The sequence below is a fragment of the Vipera berus genome, assembly GCF_964194415.1.
Source record: "Vipera berus genome assembly, chromosome: 11".
NCBI classification, from domain to species: Eukaryota; Metazoa; Chordata; class Lepidosauria; order Squamata; family Viperidae; genus Vipera; species Vipera berus.
In genome coordinates, this window is record NC_138214.1 from 13,870,453 (window position 1) to 13,894,357 (window position 23,905).

The following is a 23,905-nucleotide window of genomic DNA, read 5'->3' on the forward strand; positions in this document are numbered from 1 at the left end:
ATCAGTGGAACAACCTGCCTCCAGAAGCTGTGGATGCTCCAACACTGGAAGTCTTTAAGAAAAGACTGGACAGCCATTTGTCCGAAATGGTATAGGGTTTCCTACCTGAGCAGGGGTTTGGACTAGATGACCTCCAAGGTCCCTTCCAACATTATTATTATTATAATTATAATTATAATTATAATTATATTATTATTATTATTATTATTATTATTATTATTATTATTATCATCATCATCATCATCACCACCACCACCATCTCCAAATTCCCTTCCAGCTCTATTCTGATTGATCGATCTATTTTCACAAGGTGGTATTGCCAAAGCATGTTGCTAATTTCCTCAAGATTCCTGCCTGAGCAGGGGGTTGGACTAGATGACCTCCAAGGTCCCTTCCAACTTTATATATTATTATTATTATTATTCACAGGACGGAATTGAAGAGTTAGGGTTGACTGAAAACCTTTCAGATAATATTACAAGATGTTTCCCTGTCATCTCAGAGATCCTGGTCGTCTGGACCCCAGTTTGGAGCAAATGCTAGAAATTTACCTCAGTTTCTTCTTCCAGCTCATCTGTTAACCCTTCAGCTAAGAAGGACAAAAAGATTAAGGGCTGGTCCACACAGATACTAAAGTAAAATATGGCTGGTCTACTTGTGTCCATAGAATGGCCTGCAAACCTGACACTGTCACTTGTGAACTTGCAATTTCTACAGTAAACCATCATTAAGGAAACCATCATTTTGGGTGTTGCAAGGATGTATTTAATTGTGTTTATATGTCTATGGAAATTCTCAATCTTTCAGGTCATGGTTGTCCCAAAGGTGCTTTTTTTCCAAACAGCAACTGGACTTTCTTGAACTGAAGAAGCTTCTTGGATGAGGAGTGCAATGTTTTCAAAGAAGAAAAAAAACAAGAAAGTCCACTTCCCTCTTGGAAAAAAAACACACACTTTGGGGATAATTGTGCTTATAATTTGTATCAGGAGCTGTTTCTTTCCTCTTTTACGCTGATCTGCCAACTGGTGTGGATTTTTTAAAACCTCCCCTGCCAAAACCACTGTGCAAAGTGTGTGCAAGTGAGAAAAAGGCTCTTACCAAGTTCAAGCTCAACCTCTTATCCCTCCGCCGTAAAGAATTTTCTTCCACGTCTGCTGCAGAACAAAACAAAGAGCAGAAGCCAGTTCATCACGATGGAAGAAACTAAATTACTCAATTTGCTAAATTAAAAAACAACAACATTTTCTGAAGAAAGAAAGAAAGACATCTCATTCTAAGCAGTGGTGCAACATGCAATTTGGAAGAAATTTGAATTCTGTCCCCAATTAACCGGGGCCAAAATCCATTCTGACTTGAAGTCCTATTAAGTGCAGTTGAAGTTACTCCGTGACTGAATTATTATAGAACTGCAGCATGAACTTACCCCAGAATAAGAATACACTTCTTCAATGTGCTTCTCAGATCAGATACATTTTTTCCTATGGATCTAGATGCTATTGAAGGATAGAATTAGCAGTAGCAAGCAAAACCACACCAGACAATAGAATAGAATAGAATAGAATAGAATAGAATAGAATAGAATAGAATAGAATAGAATAGAATAGAATAGAATAGAATAGAATAGAATAGAATAGAATAGAATAGAATAGAATAGAATAGAATAGAATATATGGAATCGAACGGAACGGAACGGAACAGAACAGAACAGAATGGAATCTTTATGTGGAATGGAATGGAATGGAATGGAATGGAATGGAATGGAATGGAATGGAATGGAATAGAATAGAATAGAATAGAATAGAATAGAACAGAATGGAATCTTTATGTGGAATGGAATGGAATGGAACGGAACGGAACGGAACAGAACAGAACAGAACAGAATAGAATATTGGCCAGGTGTGATTGGACATACAAGGATTTTGTCTCCAATGCATAAGCTCTCAGTATACATACAAACAACAAAGTGATAGATCATAAAATACCAATAGGAGAAGCTAATCGGAAAGATAAGAAGGATAATAGCAATACAGCCCTACTACACGGGTAAATATCTTTAGGCCTAAGACAGGGCTGTGGGAATTAGGTGTTCAGCAGAGAGATGGCATGGGGGGGGAAAAAAACCTGTCTTTGTGTCTAGTTGTTTTGGCCCTATAGCAGCATCCTGAGGGGAGAAGATGAAACAGTTTATGTCCAGGGCGTGAGGGGGGTCTGTAGATATTTTCTACGAATATCAACGGAGGATCGGATCCCATAGTTTCTGCCCTAACATCGCTACCATTTTCACTGGATGCAGGAATAACCAAGCAAATTAAAGGCATCCATTGAGAACCATCTACTAGTCTATTTTCCAGTTTCAGAGAGGTTTTTGGCGGGCAGAAAACTACTGAGGAGAAGGCCTCTCAAGTCCCCCTTCAGATCTGGGGGTCACTCATTACTGATCTTTCTCATCTCCAGTGAGTTGGGATATAATCTACCTGTATAAAGGACTGAATACAAAAAGACCTGGGGGGGGGGGTTTACTCTTTAATGCAAGGTAACCATTACTGCTTATTTGGTGAACTGCAGCTTAAAAAGTCCTAGTTCGTTATATGTCAACCCAGGCAGTCACTAGGATCGCAATAGTTAAGTCAGCTAACCTGCTAAATTTATAAGATGCCACCAGATATAACATATATGCTAATATCTCTTGCACAGGTAGTCCTCAACATAACGACCAAAATTTCTGTTGCCAAGGGAGACGGTTGTTAAATGAATTTTGCCCCATTTTACGACCTTTCGTGCCACAGTTCTTAAGTGAATGACTGCAGTAGTTAAATTAGTAACCCGGTTGTTAAGTGAATCCAGCTTCCTCGTTGACTTTGCTTGTCAGAAGTTCGCAAAAGGGGATCGCGTGACCCCCCCTCCAGGACGTTGCAACGGTCATAAATGTGAACCAGCTGCCAAGCTTCTGAATTTTGATCACATGACCCTGTGGGGATGCTGCAAATGATCGCAACTGTGAAAAATGGTCACAAGTCACATTTTTTTCAGTGCCGTTGTAACTTTGGACGGTCATTCAATGAACTCCTGTAAGTCGAGGGGACTACCTGTATATAAGGATGGAAAAAACATTCTGCGACTGAAGTTGAGCTGGAGTTGGGTTTACTGTGAAAGTAAATGTTGGGGTTCATCTGGAAAACTTCATCAGTGTATGTGTGAACGTGTTTGTTTTTATGCCTCAACCAGCACACGCCCTTTTAGTAAGCTCTTTTCCAACACAACTCGAGGGTCATGAGTAAGAAGAATAACATTTCCAAGGATGGGTGTTGCTCTCAAAAGCTTCCAAGAATTGCTCAGGACACTGATAAGCGAGCTGGTGCTTTGCTATACAAGGGTTAGACAAATGATCCATGCAAAGACATCGTCTGTTCAAGGAAGGAAAGAAGGAAGGGGGGGGGGGGGAAAGAGAAGAAAAGAAAGAAAATGGAAAATAGATGCAAAGTCCCTATAGACCTCTTGAAAGCCAGGCACTGTCTCACTTATTTCCTCAATGGCAGATTTCCTAATACAGGGGTGGATCTCCTCTGTGACCGATAATTGATGACCTTGTTGGCTGTACTGTTATGGGATGGAATTTCATAGACTCTGAGGACAGATTGATGCTACACTGTCTGTAATTCAAGGTTAGCTTGCAGCCATCAGGACTAATGGCCATTCCTTGCCTGCTCCTGTGTTAAACTGGCTGAGTGGCCGGGACACATTGCATCACAAGTTAACTCCTATGTTTCAGGCAATGTTTATTTATTTATTTATTTTAATTCCATTTATATCCCGCCCTTCTCCGAAGACTCAGGGCGGCTTACAAGCTTAGCAGTAGCCTTCATTCTATGTATATGCCTGCTTATTAGGGCTTTCACACACACCCCAAGCGGCATTATTACAAAGTCAGCTTAATTGCCCCCAACAATCTGGGTCCTCATTTTACCTACCTCGGAAGGATGGAAGGCTGAGTCAACCTTGAGCCTGGTGGGACTCGAACCTGCACTAATTGCAGGCAGCTGGTGTTACTTAAGGAGGCATTAGCCCACTGCTCCACCAAGGCTCTATTAATGTTGTTTGAACCTCTGGTGGAATCTCTCTCTAGGCTGGAGGGAGACATTAAGAAGGGGCTGAGCTTGAAGTCCTTGCACTGCAGAAAGTGGCATCCCAGAATCCCCGAAGCCTTATCTGACCGATCCCAACTGATGACTGGCAATAAAGCTTCTGTTTGAGATCATTCATGAGTGGTTCTGCTTGCGTGAACCTGTTTGCTTGCACAGAGCTGAAGAAGCATCTTGGACGAGAAGCGAAACATCTTCAAAGAAAAACCAGAAAGTCCAGTTGCCTCTTGAAAAAGCACCTTTGGGACAACCGTGACCTGGAGGACCGAGAATCTCCATAGACATTTAGCTATGCGCTTTGGGATGAACATCCTTTAAATGGTGTGGGAGGATGAATGGATTTCCAGGAAAAAAAACCCCAGAACCGAAGAAGCTTCTTGGATGAGAAGCAAAAGATCTTCAAAGAAAAACAAGCAAGTCCAGTTGCCTCTTGAAAAAACCCCTTTTGGACCACACAAGGGAACCCAGCCGATGTGATTAGTTTGTTAAGTTGATCATAAAGCCTTCCTTTGGTCTCCCAATCAGCCAACCAAAATTGGAGTCCACAGAGGACAAACGTGGGGAGAATATTACTGCTTGTATGTTGGGGGGAACCTTAAAAATGTTGGACCTTAAAAAAACCAAGACAGGAAGAACATCAACTCATTTGAGCTGTGGTGCTAGAGAAGGCTCCTCTGGATTCCTTGGACATGAAAGGTGACCAAGAAGCAAGTAGTGGAATGCGTAACACCAGACATGTCACTGGAAGAAAAAAAATCTCAAAACTGTGACCGACTTATTTTGGCCACGTCATGCTGGGAGGAATCACTGGAGAATGCAATGATGCTTGGAAGTGTTAGCAGTAAAAAAAAACAGGCCATCAAAGAACACGGTGGCTGGACACCATCCAAGCTCTCACCAGCCAGAGCATAGAACAACTCAAAATAAATAAATAAATAGTGAAAGATCAGAAGATGTGGAGAGACATGGCCCATCCAATCGCCAAGAGTCGGACACAACTGAATGCAGAGTAACAGAAGAACAGAACAATAACAGAGCTGGAAGGGACCTTGGAGGTCTTCTAGTCCAACCCCCTGCTCAGGCAGGCAAACCCTATACTGTTTCAGACAAATCTCATCATCATGTTGGGGGAAAGAGAAGACACATGTTTTCATTACCCGCCTCTGAGATCTACAGATTGGCCCTTACCTCTCCAACCCTTCATACTGTCCAATCCCGAGAGAGAGATCCTCCTTGGAACGAAGGTGCCTGGAGAGCTGGAGATCCTCGCGTGTCCGTTCCGAAGGAGCCCACCCGCCTGCTCTTCAGCTCTTCGGTCTGGCAAATGGGATGGCTTGGGAGGCCTAGGAGGGGGAATCTTAGCCCAAATCTCAAGTTCGGTAAAGGCATAGGGAAGAGTATTCTGGCTTTTTTCGGCTAGGATGGTTGGCGTTGCAGGAGGCCCCGAGAGGGGTGAGGAAGAAGAGAAGTCGCTAGAAGGAGGCCCGCTTGAATCTGGGTTCCTTGGAAAGATGCCATGAATCGTTGGCTGGACCATCTCTTGAAGCAGCCCGCCAGAAAGCTGTAAGCAGAGGGAGGACTGAGAAGCCACAAAGTCAAAGAAGACATCGTCGGATAACGTCCTCTCCAGAGAGCGGTCGGAATTGGACCAACTGTGGCACCTGGAAGAAAGGCAGGGGTTACCACCTCAGAGGCAGGGGTGATCCCTTGGAGCCCTTTCCTGAAGCCCCCTCCCACCACAACGGCCCAATAAAACCTTCAATTCCTGCGTTGTCCATGTGAGAAAATGCAAAAAATTAAAATAAAATAAGAAAATAGGTGTGCTGTTTCCATCATGCTTACCTGATAGGATGCCAAGGTTTTGTTTTTTTTCTCAAACACAGATGGTGCCAAATTTGTGAGACATTTGTTAAGTGAGTTTTGCCCCGTTTTATGACCTTTCTTGCCACAGTCATTAAGTGAATCACCACAGTTAAGTTAGTGACACGGTGGTTGAGCAAATCTGGCTTCCCCCTTGACTTTGCTTGTCAGATGGTCACAAAAGGAGATCACGTGATCCCGGGAGAATGCAACTGTCATAAATAGGAGCCAGTTGCCAAGTGTCTGAATTTTGATCACATGATCATGGGCATGCTGCAATGGTTTTTTCGGTGCTGTTGTAACTTCGAACAGTCACTAAATGAACTGTTGTAAGTCGAGGACTATCTGTAATTACATTACAGATGGGTGCTTTGCATCAGGGGTCCTCAACCTTGGCAACTTTAAGACTTGTGGACTTCAACTCCCAGAATTCCTCAGCCAGCAAGCTGAGGAAGAAACTTGAAAACCTGGAGATAACAGGAGGGATTTGGGGACTAGAAAGCATGGATGTTTTGAAGGCGACTTGATTCTTGAGAAGTTCTGCCTTTTGTGACACATAATTTTATATTTCTGCCTTCATATTTCTTCAGCTCCGCTCATTTCCGTCCATTGGGATCCACATGGGTGTCAAATCAGGCAAAATGGTGGCTTGTCAGCATAATCTAAGCCAAGGTTTCTCTATCTAAATAACTTTAAGATGTGTGGGCTTCATTTCCCATAATTCCCCAGCCAGTATGTTGAAATCCACATTTCTTCAAGCATGCTGGCTGGGGAAATCTGGGAGTCGACATTTACACTTCTTAAAAACGACCCAGTGAATCCATAGTCATGAAACAAACCCAGTGTTTGTTACGGGGCGTTTTTGCCAAAAAAACAAACTTACATTTTACTCAGAGACAGATTGATTCACGCTGTGCTTAAACGAATAAACCCCAGTGGCCAGAGTTGATCAGTTTTGCCAAGCCACAAATCATAGCTTAAGTCTCACAGAACTTGTCAGTTCTGTGCAAAACGCAGCCCAGAGTTCTTTCGTTAAAGAGATGGGCGACAAATACATTTAACACATAAATAAGTAAAATAAAATACATTTGGCGTTCAATGGCATAATGCTACCTAACGTGGCTGAGTTTTCCGGTCTCACAGTTGGATAAAAAGAGATAGTCAGGCAGAAAGACAGATTCCGACTCGCTGGCCGTCTCCTCGGCTGCTGCAGCATCGGCGGTGGCGTGGTCAGCCGAAAGAGAAGAGCTTGCCGTCCTCAATGCGTGGGCAGAAATGGCCGGAGAAGGTTGTGGGGAGGACGTGGTGTGGGACAGGCTGTCTCCTGAATCTGCAGCAAAGGAAACAAAAGCTGTCTTAGGAAGTATCCTGGGGAATTGTGTAGGATTTTCCCCCCTACAACAAAACCTCAGGGCTTTGCAGCCTACATTCTTTATTGCCTTCTGTCGATGTGTTGGACGTTGCTGGAACAAGCATGGAAAATGAGGTCAGGGTTTGGAAGACAGCCTATCCTTCCAGGCCAAACTGGGCTAAAACAATTGATGTGTTCCACATTGTTTTCTCTGTCACCCAAAGTTTTTTTTTTTTTGGGGGTGGGGAAGGCATTAATCATCTTGGCTAACTTAAAAAGACAGCTTCTTAAAGACACACGTTTCAATATTTTGACACCACCTGCTACTAACCCACAGGGCTTTGCTGGCTCTGAGAGCTTTGAAACTTGGGACTGAGGACCAAAGTCCCCACAAGGCAGAGTTAAAACAAAATCAACAGGGTGCGAATGAAGTGTTTTTATCTGTACTCTCTGTGTGCAACTTATGTACGCCTCGTCTTCACTTCATTGACAATCTCTTGCAGATATTCCCGGCAGGGCGGTGCAATGGCTTCTAGGATCACAAAGAGGTTGCCAGCCTTTCCGCTACACCTGTGTTTCTCAGCCTTGGCAATTTGAAGATGTTGGACTTCAACTCCCAGAATTCCCCGCCAAGGCAGCTGAAGTCCGCATATCTTCAAAGCATGCTGACCAACTCAACTCTGGGAGTTGAAATTCACATTTCTTAAAGCAAGCCAGCTAGAGAATTCTAGGAGTTGTGAATTCTCCATATCTTAAAAGCATGCTGGCTGAGGAATTCTGCTCTAGATGAAATTTTTACCGATTGTGATATAAAAGTACCCCTGCAGATGAATTTATTAATAGTACAACAGTAAATAAAGGGACTTTTGGGGAAAGCAGGTCTTCCAGATTGGACTGGTGTGAAAGAATCTGATTTAAACCAACCGGCAAAGCCAAAATATACAATTGCAACAACCATCTTGAAATGCATACAGATCCGTTTGCCAAGGAACGGATATTGTGCGCAGCAGCACTTTGGAATATAACATTTCAAGACTGTGTGTTTAAGTCTTGCTGGTAAACAGTCACAAACTGTACTTTTCTTTTGGCTTTTACAACTGGTGTCACTTTAAACTCTTTCCACCAGTGGACATGCAGATGTACCAAAGGTCGTTAGGACATTGTCATTCTGACCCAGGCATATAAATTTAAATCCAGGGACAGGAACTGTACGGAAAGTCACCATATTGACCTTTTTTCAGATCCCCACAATAAATCCACAAAAACCACAGACCGACAGATGGTGGATCAAACCTTTAATGGTATGTGCAACTCTGGAAAAGAGACATTCTACACACAGCTTGGACGCAGAAATATTATTCTCCAACACTCACGTGTTCACACATTCGTCACAGGCAGTTTCCTCTTTACATTTCATGCAACAGTGAACCCTTCGTTTCAGGCTATTCAGGTCAACAAATGTCAATGCCTTAAGACAGGGGACCTCCAAGCCCCGGTCCATGGACCAGCACCGGTCAGTGGCCTGACAGAAACTGGACCGTGCAAATGAGCAAAGCCCCATCTGCGGGATACATACAGCACATGAAACCATGCCCCCTTCCGGTCCATGAAAAAACTGGTGCCCAAACGGTTAGGGGCTGGTGCCTTAAGAAACATGCTACACCTTCCATATGCCATAGGATTGACAATGGTCCCTGTTTTTATAGAGACAAAGATCTACATTTCCATACATACGACAGCTGGTGAGATTTAGGGTTTAAAGCCCTAGACTAGGACTGGGCAGAAAACTAAACATATGCTAAAACCTATGAAGAACGGTTGCAGGAATTGAGTGTGTCTGGTCTAGTGAAAAGAAGGAACAGGGGTGACATGATAGCAGTGTTCTAATATCTCAGGGGTTGCCATAAAAAAGAGGGTGTGTGTGTGTTAACCTATTCTCCAAAGCACCTGAAAGGCAGGAGAAGCAGCAATGGAGGGAAACTAATCAAGGAGAGAAGCAACTTAGAACTAAGGAGAAATTTCCTAACAGTGAGATCAATTGATCAGTGGAACAACTTGCCTCCAGAAGTTGTGGGTGCTCCAACACTGGCGGCTTTTAAGAATAGACTGGACAACCACTTGCCCAGAAGGGTATAGGGTCTCCTAAGTGAAAAGAGTTGGGACTAGAAGACCTCCAAGTTCCCTTCCAACTCCATTATTCTGATTTTGATACTAAGCCATATTCTAGACCTTGATCAGGTACAGAGGTCAGCTGGGTGACTCTGATCCATTTCAGACCCCTTATAGCAGTGGTGGCGAACCTATGGCACGGGTGCCAGAGGCGGCACTCAGAGCCCTCCCTGTGGGCACCCGCGCCATGCCTTGGAGGTGGCAACTTTCCCTCTTCAACCATCTGCCCCCCACAGGTGTCCCTCCCCACGAGCGACATTGAGGTGACCACACCCACCTTGGCCGCACCCACCCAACCTTCCATGACCACCACAGCCACACCCACCCAGTAGGCCACACCCACCAGGCCCCCAGCGATAAATAAGTGGCTTTTGGGTTGCAGTTTGGGCACTGGGTCTCTCAAAGGTTCGCCATCACTGCCTTATAGGATGGCAGTGGAATGGTGGGTGGGGATATTTGCAGAAGGAGCAACCCTGTAATAGGATGCGGTCTGGATTGCCAGGAAGGTGGAGGTGCATCCCAGAGGAGCAAGAGACAATGCAGTTTAAGTAGTGAGAGAAAGAAGATGAAGATGACTCCTCCCTAATAGCTCCCAGAGTTACGTTTTATGATACAAGTAGTCTGCTAGATAGGCAGATTTTTGTCTACAGGTATGTCCAGCTATTGCGGCAAGGCAAACCATCCTGAGATATAAACTTCAGCTTTGATTTGATTGTGTGATGACAGCGGTCTATAGTCCTGCTCTCTTCTTCTCTCTTTTCCCCCCCTAACCATGTTTTTTTTTGTGTGTGTGTTTTTTGAAAGAAAAGTGGTCGCAGTAAGAGCTCCTTCCCAGCCTCCCCTACGGGGGTGAGAAGGTCCTGTTTCTCACAGCAGTGTTCAACTGACAACTGAAAGATAAATAGAGTGAAACGTTTGTTATGGAAAGCCACCAGGTGTTTACACTATGTAGAAATTTGACTTCCCTAATCTGTAAACACTACAGAGGAAAAGAGGCCAAGATGTGAACTAAAGCAAGAAGCAGAGTGTTTATATGGTGGAAAGACATTACTGTTGAAAAATGGGCAGCCAAACACTTACTCCAGGTGTTCGAAGCACTCTTTCAAAAATACAGAAGTGAATTAAGCCCAAACCCAGCAATCTTTTTTTCCCCAGAACCTGGGAGTCGATAAGTAAAGGTTTCCCCTGACCAGTCATGTCCGATTGAATGAGGGAAACCATTAGCTTTACCTTTGCTCACCTCCGTTTCCTAGCCGAGGGAGCCAGTATTGTCCGAAGACATTTCCATGCTCACATGGCGAGCGTGACTATATGCCGAGGTGCACAGAACACTGACACGTTCCCACTGAAGTGGTACCTATTGATCTATTCACATTTGCATGCTTTCGAACTGCGAGGTGGGCAGCTCAGGCGAGGACGGGAACTCAACCCACCACATGGCGCTCGGGTCTCAAACCCTGGCTGTCAGCTTTTCAGCTGACAAGTTCAGTGTCTTTAACCGCTGAGCCGTCGTGCCCTGGGTGTCAACACCAATTCCCTCATATTGTCCCCAATCCCACGAGACTACCAAAACTCATGACATGTCAGCATTCTCATTTCAGGAAGCTAGAAAGCCCGTAATTTGAATAAAGGAATGCACGACTTTCGCACAGAAGCTTACGAAATTTCAGCATTCCCGCAGATGGCCAAAACCTCACACTGCACAATCTAGGTTTCAACTATGCACACGTTTGAAGTGTAATTTGCTCTGGCAGGCTGAAAGGACTGTTGGGGAGTGGGCACAGCGCCCTAGATCCCATATAACCATCTCTGAATTAGATGCAGGTAGTTCTCGACTTACGACCATTCATCATTTAGAGACCGTTCGAAGTTAAGACGGCTGTGAAAAAGGGGGCTTACAGTCCCGTCCTCACACTTCCAACCACCACCGCACCACAACGGTTGCGTGATCAAAAATTGGTTGGCAACTGACATCTATTTGTGATAGTTGCAGGCTCCCAGGGCCACGCGACTGCCATTTGCGACACTCCCAGCTGGCTTCTGACAAGCAAAACCAACGGGGGGAAGCTGCATTTGCTTAACAACCCACATGTTTCACTTAACAACCATGGCAATAAAGGTTGTAAAATCAGGAGCGACACGCTTAAGAACCGGCCAGCTTAGCGATGGAAACTCTAGTTCCAATTGTCGTCCTAAGTTGAGGACTACCTGCGTTTCAGTTTATTTACTAACCTGAATTAGATCAATAGCCAGGACGGAGAAAATGGGATTATGAAGACCAAGAGGAAAAGAAAACTTATCGTCAAAGAAGAAAGTAACATTGTAAAAGGAATCTTTATACAGGTTGTCCTCCACTTACAACAGTTTGTTTAGTGACCACTTGAAATTATTATGGCACTGAAAAAAGTGATCTTTGACTGGTTTTCAGGCTTACCACCCTTTCAGCATCCTCCATGGTCAGGTGATCAAAATTCAGGTGCTTAGCAACCGACTCCTATTTGTGATGGTACCAGCGTCCCGGGGCTCAAGCGAATCCCCTCTTCTGATCGTCTGACAAGCAAAGTCAGCGGGGAAGCAGGCTCACTTTCCAACTTTGATCCACTTAGCAAAGGTGGCAAAAAAAAGTCGTGAAATGGGGCAGAACCCGCTTAACAACTGTCTCACTTAGCAGCAAAAAAAGTTTGGGCTCAGTTGTGCTGGCGAAGTCTATTCAGGGCAAGGTTTCCCACCGAAAAACTAGTCGGCCAGCAGATGGCAACATGCATGTTTCCTGGCAAAAGGAAGGTCTGTCAAGACAGATTGTCTTCTCCCGATAACATTTTCATGGGTTACCCTGCGAGATATCTTTCCAAACTCATCCAGTTGCCTTTCCCAATCTGACGTCCCCACCTAGGGATGCTTATTCATCTGAGAGCATCCAGCTGAAAAAGGTTGCTTGGCCATTAATATCTGAACCAACACCTACAGAAAGATCTGCTCACATCTACAGGAACAACTGATTGGACACTCCAGGGATAGGAGCCTTGGTGGAGCAGTGGGCTAATGCCTCCTTAAGTAACACCAGCTGCCTGCAATTAGTGCAGGTTCGAGTCCCACCAGGCTCAAGGTTGACTCAGCCTTCCATCCTTCCGAGGTAGGTAAAATGAGGACCCAGATTGTTGGGGGCAATTAAGCTGACTTTGTAATAATGCCGCTTGGGGTGTGTGTGTGTGAAAGCCCTAATAAGCAGGCATATACATAGAATGAAGGCTACTGCTAAGCTTGTAAGCCGCCCTGAGTCTTCGGAGAAGGGCGGGATATAAATGGAATAAAAAAATAAATAAAATAAAATAAAAAAATATTCTGCTTGGTTTTCAAAGTCAGCCAGATCAGCCCTCAAGCCATCCGTGGTGCTGACTTCTGCTAGACTTCCCCCTCCCCCTCTAAAACAGGGGGTATCCAACCTTGGCAAATATAAAACCTGTGGACTTGAAACTCCCAGAATTCCCCAGCCAGCCACTGAAGTCCAACCATGAGCTGGTCAGAATCGAACTCCTGGCAGTGGGCAGAGTTAGCCTGTGATACTGCATTCTAACCACTGCACCACACCTATTTTGATAGGCCAGTGATGAACCTTTTGGAGACGTTTCATTACCCTAACTAGGTAACATCATCAGTGCTACACTAAGAGAGCACCAAGGACCCCTCATTTCAACCCTGAGCTACAAATATTCTCCCTTCAGTGATGCTGTAAACCACTTGGCTTTCAGTAAAACTATACCTTTCACTGCGAATGGAGTTGATGGTCTTTCTTGCCTAAAGGACCAGATTTGACATCCATCCATTACATCTAGCAGATGTGACCTAACATGTTTCGATTCTCCATCAAGGTGTCAATCTAAACCTTCTATGTTTCATTCTAGCCAAAGCCATCAATCCAGCTTCATGCACTTAGGTTAAGCTCTAGAGTATTCTAGCTGCATAGTCATTGGCCATTGATTACTGTTTTTCATATATGTGGAGTAAGCTGAGGGGGGGGGGGGGAGAAACCAGCCCATCAATTAAAATCTGTCTCATCTCTAGACTACTGTCTCCAGATGCTGGTTATCAAAGGACACCGGGAGGTCATATGGATTTCACCCATCTGTCTTGGAGCTATCGTTAATGGGGGAAAGTGTCTAATGGCCTTCTACAGTACATGAAGAAAAGGCACAGTGTCATTGAGATGAAACTGGCAGAGCTGGGATGCAACTCTCCAGAGACACACAGGCTTGAGCAAATGATCAGCCAGCGTCTCTGGGAGAAGAAGCAGTAAGCAAGGCATTAAAGTAAACGCTGACCTCCAAAGCTCCTTCTTTGCATAATTTATGGAGAGACGCTCAGAATTCAAGCATTAATTCTGAGAACCTGTCAATAAGTAAGTGAGGGAACAGCGCAGATCTGAACACGGTGGCAGGATGGTGCTTGAAACCAGCTCAGGGATCGGAAGAGTGATGTTAGTTATCCATGGACTTGTTTTTTTACAGAGTCCTCAACTTGCAAGCACAATTGGGAGCAGAATTTTTGCTGCTAAGTGGTTGTTAAATGACTTGCGCCCGATTTTTTTGACCTTTTCTTTTTGCCACGGTTGTTACACGAATCCCTGCTGTTATTAACTGAATCATGTGGTGACTAAGCGAATCAGGCTTTCTCTGCTGACTTTGCTTGTCAGAAGCCAGCTGGGAAAGGTTAAAAAATGGCAATCGTGTGACTCTGGGACACTGCAACCATCGTAAATCCATGCCGGTTGCCAAACACGTACATTTTGATCAAGGGATTCTGGAGAGCAGAATCAGAATCAGAAGAGAGCTGGAAGGCACCTTGGGGGTCTTCTAGTCCAGCCCCCTGCTCAAGCAGAAGATCCTATACCATTTCAGACAAACGGCTGTCCAGTCTCTTCTTAAAAACTTCCAGTGGTGGAGCATTCACAGCTTCTGGAGGCAGGTTGTTCCACTGGTTAATTGTCCTCACTGTCAGGAATTCTCTCCTTAGTTCCAGGTTGCTTCTCTCCTTGATTAGTTTCCATCCATTGTTTCTGGTCCTGCCTTCTGGTCCTTTGGAAAATAAATTGAGCCCCCTCCTCTTTGTGTCAGCCTCTCAAATACTGGAATACAGCTATCATGTCTCTACCCACCCCTAGTCTTTCTTTTCTCTAGACTGGCCAAACCCAAACCCTGCAACTGTGCTTCGTATGTTTTAGTCTCCAGGCCTTTGATCATCTTCTCTGCAATTTTTTTCCAAAGATCCTTTGATAAGTCGTAGGACTGGTTGTAAGTCAACTTTTTTCTGTGTGTTGGAATGCGAAACCGTCACTAAACGAATGGTTGTAAATTAAGGATTCCCTATTGGAAATGCAGACTCCGCTAAACGCAGAACGATTAGAATCTGAGAAGAGGAAACCAAGGGTTGGAAAGACAAGGATGGGATTGCATGACCCCTCTCTGTCCGGCTTTGCAGACCAGAAAACGAAGAAGGAAGGTAGGAAACAGGCCATGAAGCTTGAACTTGGAGGTGGATTTAAAGCAAGGGAGGCAATTTCACGGTCGCGAGACTGGAGGAATCTGGAAAATCCCCCTTTTTTTGGAGTTCCCAGGTCCCTTCTGACCACAGTGGGCCAAAATCAGCGTTGGCTCTCACTGCTTGGAGCAGGAAGCAGATAAATAAAAGAGCGAGCTAAGCTATTATGTAGGTTTAAGCATTTGTTGAAAGTGCAGGCAAAATAAAGCAATCCAGCCCTGGCCATGTAAAATCTAGTCTCATCTACTTTGTGTCATCATCCAACTGCAACTATCACCACACCTGAAATATTGTGCAGCGTCTTAGGCACACAAAAAAACACCACAACAGCTTTAAAGAACAGCTACATGGTTATTATCCATCTTTATTTGCTTCGGTCCAAAACAGGAGACAAAATTAGGTTTCCAATCTCTTTCTGTTTCTCCTTCTCTTTCTCTCTCCTTCCTTCCTCCCTCCCTCAATTTTCCCCACACAACAACAACCCTGTGAGGCAAGTTGTGCTGAAAGACCCAAAGTCACCCAAGTCAGCTTTTATGCCTCAGGCAGGACTAGAACTCCCAGTGTTTCTAGTATGTCTGTGCGCATGCATGCACCTTTAGATCAGTGTTCAGTCTTGGCAACTGCCCGGATTAGTCCCAAAGTTTCCTTGGCAAAATTTCAGAAGTGCCTACCTCCTTTCCTGATTTTTAGTCTAGCATTCCCCCATATTCCAACGTGATGAACTTTCTATGTTTCCTTCTTTGATTTTCTGGGTTAGGACAAAAAAAAAACAACAACAAGAAGCAAACATGCAAGTCAAAGCAGAAGTCAACTGCAGTCAGAAGCCCTGAAAAATTATATAAATTGGGGCGAGAATTTGAGCTTCGTCCGGAAGCAACTTTAACGCCAACTTGAACAAACCTGAGCTTAGCACATCATCCAAGACAAGATCCTTAGCCTCCATTAGCCTTCTATTCGTAAAGGGCTGCTTCTTTGACCTGCTCTGGAGGATTTAGAACATAGAACATGAAATAATAGAGTTAAGAGACCTTGGAGGTCTCCTAGTCCAACCCCATTGTAAGAGACCCTGTATCATTACAGACAAATGGTTGTCCAATCCCTTTTTGAAAGCCTTCAATGATGGAGCAACCACAGCTTCTGAAGGCAGGCCATTCCACCGGTTGATTGCTCTCACAATTAGGAAATTTCTCCTTAGTTCTTGGTTACTTCTCTCCTTGATTAGTTTCCAACCATTGTTTCTTGTTGTGACTTCAGGGGCCTTGGAGAATAGATTTACCCCATTGTCTTTATAGCAGCCCCTCAAATATTGGAACCAATGGTGGGATTCAAATATGTGAACAACTGGTTCTCTGTGTGGATGCAGTTACTGGAGCTCCATTCTGGGTCTGGGCAACCAAAAATTAGCTACCGGTTCTGCCGAAGTGGTGTGAACCAGCTGAATCCCACCACTGATTGGAACCCTGCTATCATGTCACCTCTTGTCCTTCTTTTCATTAGACTAGATATACCCAATTCCTGCAACCATTCTCCATACATTTTAGCCTCCAGCACCCTAATCAGTTAATAGAATAGAATAGAATAGAATAGAATAGAATAGAATAGAATAGAATAGAATAGAATAGAATAGAATAGAATAGAATAGAATAGAATAGAATAGAATAGAATAGAATAGAATAGAAGCTGGAAGGGACCTTGGAGGTCTTCTAGTCCAGCCCCCTATTCAAGCAGGAGGTCCTATACCATCTCAGACAAGTGACTGTCCAGTCTCTTCTTAAAAACCTCCAGTGATGGAGCGCCCACGATTTCTGGAGGCAAGCTGTTCCATTGGTTGATTGTCCTCACTGTTAGGAAGTTTCTCCTTAATTCCAGGTTGCTTCTCTCTTTGATCAGTTTCCAACCATTGTTTCTCGTCCCTCCCTCTGGTGCTTTGGTGAACAACCTGGCCCCCTCTTCTTTGTGGCAGCCCCTCAAATCCTGGAACACTGCTATCATGTCTCCCCTATTTCTCTTTTCTTTAGATTAGTCAAACCCAAGCCCATCCTTGTTGCTGTTCTCTGCACTCTTTCCAGATCCTCAACATGTTTTTTTTGTATTGTGGTGACCAGAATATTACACTTGGATGTAATATTCCAAGTGTGGTTTTACTAAGGCTTTGTACAGCGGTGCTAGAACTTCACATGAACTTGATTCTGTCCCTCTATTAATGCAGCTCAGGATTGCATTGGCTTTTTTGGTTTTTAAGGAGCCTCCACATTCGTATTCACGCCTCATCCACGATGTTATACAATGTGACTTCAATTAGGAGGCAAGCTCAGCTGAAGGTTGCTCGGAACAACCGAGCTGAGATTTATCCCGGCATCTCTCCCATTAGCACAAGCTCATCAAGAAGAACAAATTCCCCTCTTTGACTCTGCTCCCATCTGAAATTGGACGCCAAAGACAGAACTCAGGGTCCAGCTGCAGATTTTTCCCTTGTGCCCGATAATATGACTGAAGCTCTTTAATGGCTGGTAGAGCAGCTGCAGGCAATGAATTATGTATGTCCATTTTCTAGGAGGCAACATAAAAGGGCCATATTCCTTCTCTCTCTTGAGCAGAAACACAATCAGCAAAAGCAAGAAATCACAGGGAATAAAATTACAACAGAGAGGATAAAGAGGTTTGGGAGGGGGAACCTCCAGATTTTTTCCATTATTTCTGAAAAACAGAGCAGAACCATAGGAAGTCTCCGTGTCCGTGGAGATCCTCCATCATCCAGATCACGGTTGTCCCAAAAGGTGGTTTTCCAAAAAGTAACTGGACTTTCTTGGGTTTTGTTTTTTTTTCTTGGAAACGTTTCACTTCTCATCCAGGAAGCTTCTTCGGTTCTAACTGAAGAAGCAGCAAAATGTTTGCAAGAAATACAACAACAAGGAAATCCAGTTGCTTTTCAGAGAAGCACCTTCAGGACATAGAAAAGCTCCTTCAAGGGATTGTTCAGAGTAGCCCTTGTAAACAGACTGTGAGCTCCGCTCAAGCTGGCAGCTACTTGAAGATAGAAGCCACGTGGCTCACTAATAAATCCAGAGCAATCGCATTTGGGTCTTCCAAAGTGGGCTGGTTCTGAAAGTTGGAAGTGGTAGCCTCAAAGCTGTGGTGGCCTCCTTCTTGTCTGAAGTCTCTAAAGCTGGCTCTGATGGTACCATGTCCTCCCCTTTTAAGGCCAAAAACATATGAAGCCTGTTGCGTACGTCCTGTAACAGCTTAGCATTATTATAAAACGCAGGAAAAAAAATCTTTGCCAAAATCTGTAAAAGCAGCAAAACTCCCAGCCCTCCACATTTTGGATGATTACCCATTCACCATTTTCTCTCCAAATGTTGAATTCTTTCCTCCCAGCCACCAAAGGCTGTCTGTTCCTGCTTGGAGTTTTTAGCTATATATGTTGTGGTCAAAGATCTCAGGGGCTGCCCCAAAGAAGAGGGAGTCAAGCTAATCTCCAAAGAGCATGAAGGCAGGACAAGACGCAACGGATGGAAACTGACCAAGGAGAGAAAGCAACCTTAGAACTAAGGAGAAATTTCCTGACAGTTAGAACAATTAACCAGTGGAACAGCCTGCCTCCAGAAGCTATGAATGCTCCAACACTGGAGGTTTTTAAGAAGAGACTGGACAGTCATTTGTCTGAAATGGTATAGGGTTTCCTGCCTGAGCAGGAGGTTGGACTAGATGACCTCCAAGGTCCCTTCCAACTTTATGATGATGATGATGATGATGATGAATATATAGGCTTGTGGAACCAAAGGTCCTGAACAGAGTACATGCTTTTCTCTTCCAATTTTACTTAGAGGTGCATTGTTTCTTCAACTATACATGTATGATTTTATTATGATAAACCCACCCACCCGCATCAGCACAACCAGGAAGTGTTAAAAATAAGACAGCTGCCTCAACAAATGCCTTGGGAACAGTCTATTACATGTCCTCTGAAGCAAGTTATCTTCTGCAAGATGATGTATCTGAAGATTCAGAAGACTATAGTAAGGTTCACCTTATGGTGGAAAGAATTGGGTCTTGCTTGCAATAGATCAAAATTAAGTGCTTCAAATCTGAACTCCAAAATAAATCTCTTCTTTGGCCTTTATACTTTAAGAAGATAACAGAATAACAGAAATGGAAGTATTGCAGGCACACTTTAAATTCTTTCAGATCACAGCAGAGTTTCTAAACTGCCAAGGTCTCCCAATGTCTGCAACTTAATATTTCCTTTTCACTCCCAAAACCAGGGCCATGAATACTGTTGGCCCTCCCATCCTAAAATGAATTAAGCTATTGGCTACATTCAAGGGAGCAGATCTGTATGGGTATCCGGGGCCTGTACACACAAGCCTCTCTCAAGGAGTAATGACAGTAGGGAAGCTTAGAACATCGTCTGAAGATGGCATCTATACAAGGACAAATCTACGTGAATCTCCCATGTAGCAGAACTCTCCATGACCACTAGATGGCAGCAAAGACAGAGATGTCTAACAATACCTCACTGCTGCCATCTAGTGATCAGCTCAGCCCACACACACACTGAAGCTGGCCCTTCTTTGCTATGCTTCCATCCAAGTCTTTCATCTCCACCTAGATACACAATCCTAGACAAATCCCTACGTTCTTTGTGGGCATGCGTTAGCCTCATGATAGATATCAACCAGGTTTGATTTTTAAAGAAGAGAACGTCCGAACAGGCTTTGCTGTCCTTCGCTATACTGATACCATAGCCCAGGCCCCTGAAATCACCCAGTGATTGCATTACCTATTTGAGCAAGCCAATTTCAGCAAAACCCCAGGAATATGCTGGGTTTGCAGTTGACATTCAGCCATATCCTCCAACTCAAAAAGCAAGTTAAAGTGGACCCTAGATTTGATCCTCTTTAAATAATGGCACCAGAAGATTAGCTTTCAGATTCTTCCCCCGCCCCCTTTAAAGACACTGAACTATTTCTTGTAACCATCAAGCCATCTGTACGCTGATTCATTCCAAGCATATTTTAACCAGAGCGCAGAAACAAAAAGTACTTAGTGCTAATTTCTTTTGTTTTTTTTTAATTGGAGATCTTGTCTCCCTAAAACCACGTGCTCTGCTTAGCAAGATTTAGGTTCTACAGCTCCCAGACAGATAAAATAAGACAGTGTCTCGAAAATTTTTCCAAGGGTGCTTCAACAGACGGATGCCAAACTGTCCGCCCTCTCAAACATTCCCTGTTTTTAAACCTCTCTGGATTATCCTGCTCAGAGAAGAGGGAAAGAGGGATGTTAAATACTAAATGGCTAAGGGCTGCTTTCAAAATGCAACTTTTCACTGCAGCAAGATAAGAATCAGATTCCTTGCTCCCACGGAAAATCCACATTTTCCTTCCTATTAATACCCTGGCTTTAAGGAGCAAGAAGTCAAGAAATTCCCACTGGAAAAAGAAATGCTACATTTGTGGGTAAAAATAACAGAATAACGGAGTTGGAAGGGGCCTTGGAGGTCTTCTATTCCAACCCCCTGCTCAAGCAGGAAACCCTACAACATTTGAGACAAATGGATGCCCAATCTCTTCTTAAAAACTTCCAGTGATGGAGCATTCACAATTTCTGGAGGCAAGTCGTTCCACTGATTAATTATTCTAACTATCAGGAAATTTCTCCTTAGTTCTAGGTTGCTTCTCTCTTTGTTCAGTTTACATCCGTTGCTTCTTTTCTTGTCTTCTGGTGCTTTGGAGAATAGGTTGACCCCCTCTTCTTTGTGGCAGCCCCTCAAATATTGGAAGACTGCTATCATGTGATCCCAAGTCCTTCTTTTTATTAAACTAGACATACCCAATTCCTGCAACCGTTCTTCATATGTTTTAGCCTTCAGTTCCCTAAATCCGATCTTAAGTCTTTTCTTGGATGTTCCTTCCCAAAATTTTGTTTCTTTCATATCACAAAAGCATCAACACTTCCTTCTATGTTTCAGGTTTAAATTGCAGATAAACATCCTTTTTCATATTTTTATGCCTCCCACCCAAAGATATACACACGTCAAAATCTTACAGGATTTCCAAAATTCCTTCCTGAGGTAATTGTGTCCTTGTGTCCTTGCTTTAAATCTCAGGAACACATTAAAATCTGGAGAGATTTCAGTAACTCTTAACATTAAAAAATATTATTCAATTTGGGGGCTCTACAAACTTCCATCTCAAAGGCTGTAATTGTTTTGTGGCCGATTCCTCATCCGGTTCTTTACCAAAGCCAGAATTCTAAAAAAAAATACAGATACTTGACTAGAATCTAAGAATCTACTATAAAAGAAGGTATTTTTTCCTCACCTGAAACAGTATTCCTTAACATACTGCCATTTTGTTTGATTTTTCACTCTTATATGCAACGTGTGGGTGAGACTGAGCAATTAGAGAAGAGCTTCACCGAATATTGAGAAATGAGAACTCATAAAGATAAGCAGTTCACATACTAATTTTACAATGTGAAATCAGGAAAACTGATTTTCCTTTCACCTCAGCTCTTCACCTTATGCCATCGTAAAGAAGAAGGTGCTTAGTTATTATGATTATATGCTGCTGCCTCCCAATCAGAAGAGTAGAGAACGGAATATCTTTTGTCAAAAAATACTAAACAAGAAGTGGCTATCAGAGGTGTGGAAGCGATGCCATCCCAAAATGCTTCTATTATAGGATACTTAGCAGTGTAGAGGACAAGTAGTCCTCACTCAGCAGTTACAACAATTAGGACTGGTTAACTCCGGCACTAAGCAACACCAAACATTGTTGATGCTCGTGATGGACTTGTGACATCAGTTCTGGCTTGGTCATTAAGCAAGTCATTACAGTCATTAAGAGAGACAACATGTGACCATGATTGCAGTATTAATGCTGGCTTCGCCATTGACTCTGCTTGGTCAGAAGCCAGCCGCGAAACACGCAAATGGTGATGATGTGAACGTGGGATGCCACAACTGTCATAAATAGAAGGACTGGTTGTAAAGTTAATTTTTCGATGTCAGCGTAACTTCAAACAGTCACTAAACAGGACAGCCGTGAAGTGAGATCTACCAGCTGGCCAGATGCAACAAGGCGTTATTTACAATTGAATGTCAGTGCTTCGCTATCACAAAGTGCAAGAAAATCTCTACACACTTTTTTGCAAGAATGTGCGCTCTCAGTTGATGTGTTTTTGCACTGAGCATCCCCCACAGTTAGTGACCTGGCAACAACTAGTTGCCTTGTCTGTTGATATTGCATGTAGAATCCAGAAAGTGCACAATAATATTGCACACTTATTTTCCTTCCTATTGTTGCCAACTGGGGGAAAGGAAAAAAGGAGCCATGGAAAAAGGGTTAAAAAAAACAACACCTCAGCACCTGCCAGTGAACAAACAGGTTGGACTTACAAATTGTGGTTGTCTATTATGGAAACTACCCCAACGACATCCTATTTTCACCATACAGTGATACGGATTTTCATTGCAACATTTCCTCCCTGTGATAAACATGTCAAAATGTTAATTACAAAAAAAAAGACCAGATTAACTAATTCTGCCAATCGGCCAGCTTGATGGATGAGGTTGCTTAGAAGAAAGTGAGATTTCAAACAATTGTTCTGTGACAATTTATTAGCGTGTAAAACATGGGGACTGTGTGAAGATCTCCAAGCATCCGTTCATTCGTTCATGCATGCATGCAGCTTGTCCACCACCTCAATCCTAGTGGGATCCTCAGAGGCGTACGTTATTCACGAACCACTTTTGCAAGATCTGAGCTGCCTCATCGTACCTACCTGTCCCATCTTCCAAGTGTCCAAAATTACAGATCTGGGTTATGTGGTGGATCCACACGTGCATTTCCTCTTCCGATTTGGCCACCAGGTAGAAGGTGCGGTAGGTTGTTTTCACCACGAAAACAAAGTTGTTCTGGAACTCCTTTTTGATCAAGTTGGACCCCGAGTGTTTCACCACTTCACACTCGTTCAGATCTATCACCCGGATAGGCTTCTTGGAATGACTGTTCCGATAATATTCCAGCACGTCAGGGTTGCCGCTCATCCGGCCTTGACGTAACACGAACCAGCGTTTCCGCCAAGCCTGAGGAAACACCACAAAAAAAGAAAAAAATATATTGAGGGAAAAAAGAAAGATACTGCCATAGCCCTGACCATATCATTTCTCTTATCTCTGAGCTATTCCAGAATCTAGCCAGGCACGTTAAGTTCGTTTAGTGACCGTTCAAAGTTACAGCATCACTTACGACCATCGCAGCATTCCCCGTGGTCACGTGATCAAAATTCAAATGCTTAGCAACTGACTCATATTTAGGACGGTTCAAGTGTTCTGGGGTCATGTGGTCACCTTTTGCGACCTTCTGACAAGCAGAGGAAAGGGGGAAGCCAGATTCGTTTAACAACAGAGTTACCAATTTAACTTCAGTTTGGGGAAGCTGTGGCTGCTTCAGTGCACTTACATGACCTTCACTTTCAAAGCTCCAGGACAGTTTCCCAGCCACTCTAGCAATCCCTCCTTTCCTCCTTCATCCAGCAGCAGCCACCCACCTGGAAGAAGGGAAGGGGAGAGGAGGGAAGGCATATTCGCGATGCTTCTTGCCTGATTCCCACAAGGAAACTCAATGGGAAAACCAACAGGAAGTCAGAAGTCCCTGCTGCTTTCACTGCTTTTTTTTTGCCTATCCTTGGTCATTCTGTTTCTCTGTTTAGATAAGGAAATATCTCTGAAACAATGACCCAACAGGGCACAGGCTGTCTAATCTCTAACAAAGTTCAACTGCTTATGTGATGGAGAGTGGACAGTTAAGGACATTAGGAATAACACTGGGAGCTCTACTTAACT

At 43.7% G+C, this 23,905-nt stretch overlaps 1 protein-coding gene across 2 annotated transcripts in view; it reads right to left on the bottom strand.

The window, feature by feature from the left end:
• GAB3 (GRB2 associated binding protein 3) overlaps nucleotides 1-23,905 on the bottom strand; it is a 97,350-nt gene that overhangs the window by 26,043 nt on the left and 47,402 nt on the right. For both annotated transcript variants that reach the window (XM_081336796.1, XM_081336795.1), the window contains exons 2-5: nucleotides 22,843-23,146; nucleotides 7,113-7,329; nucleotides 5,328-5,800; nucleotides 1,099-1,154 (exon numbers count right to left, since the gene is read on the bottom strand). In XM_081336796.1, the coding sequence (XP_081192922.1) occupies nucleotides 1,099-1,154; nucleotides 5,328-5,800; nucleotides 7,113-7,329; nucleotides 22,843-23,146 (1,050 nt within the window). The remainder of the gene's footprint in view (nucleotides 1-1,098; nucleotides 1,155-5,327; nucleotides 5,801-7,112; nucleotides 7,330-22,842; nucleotides 23,147-23,905) is intronic.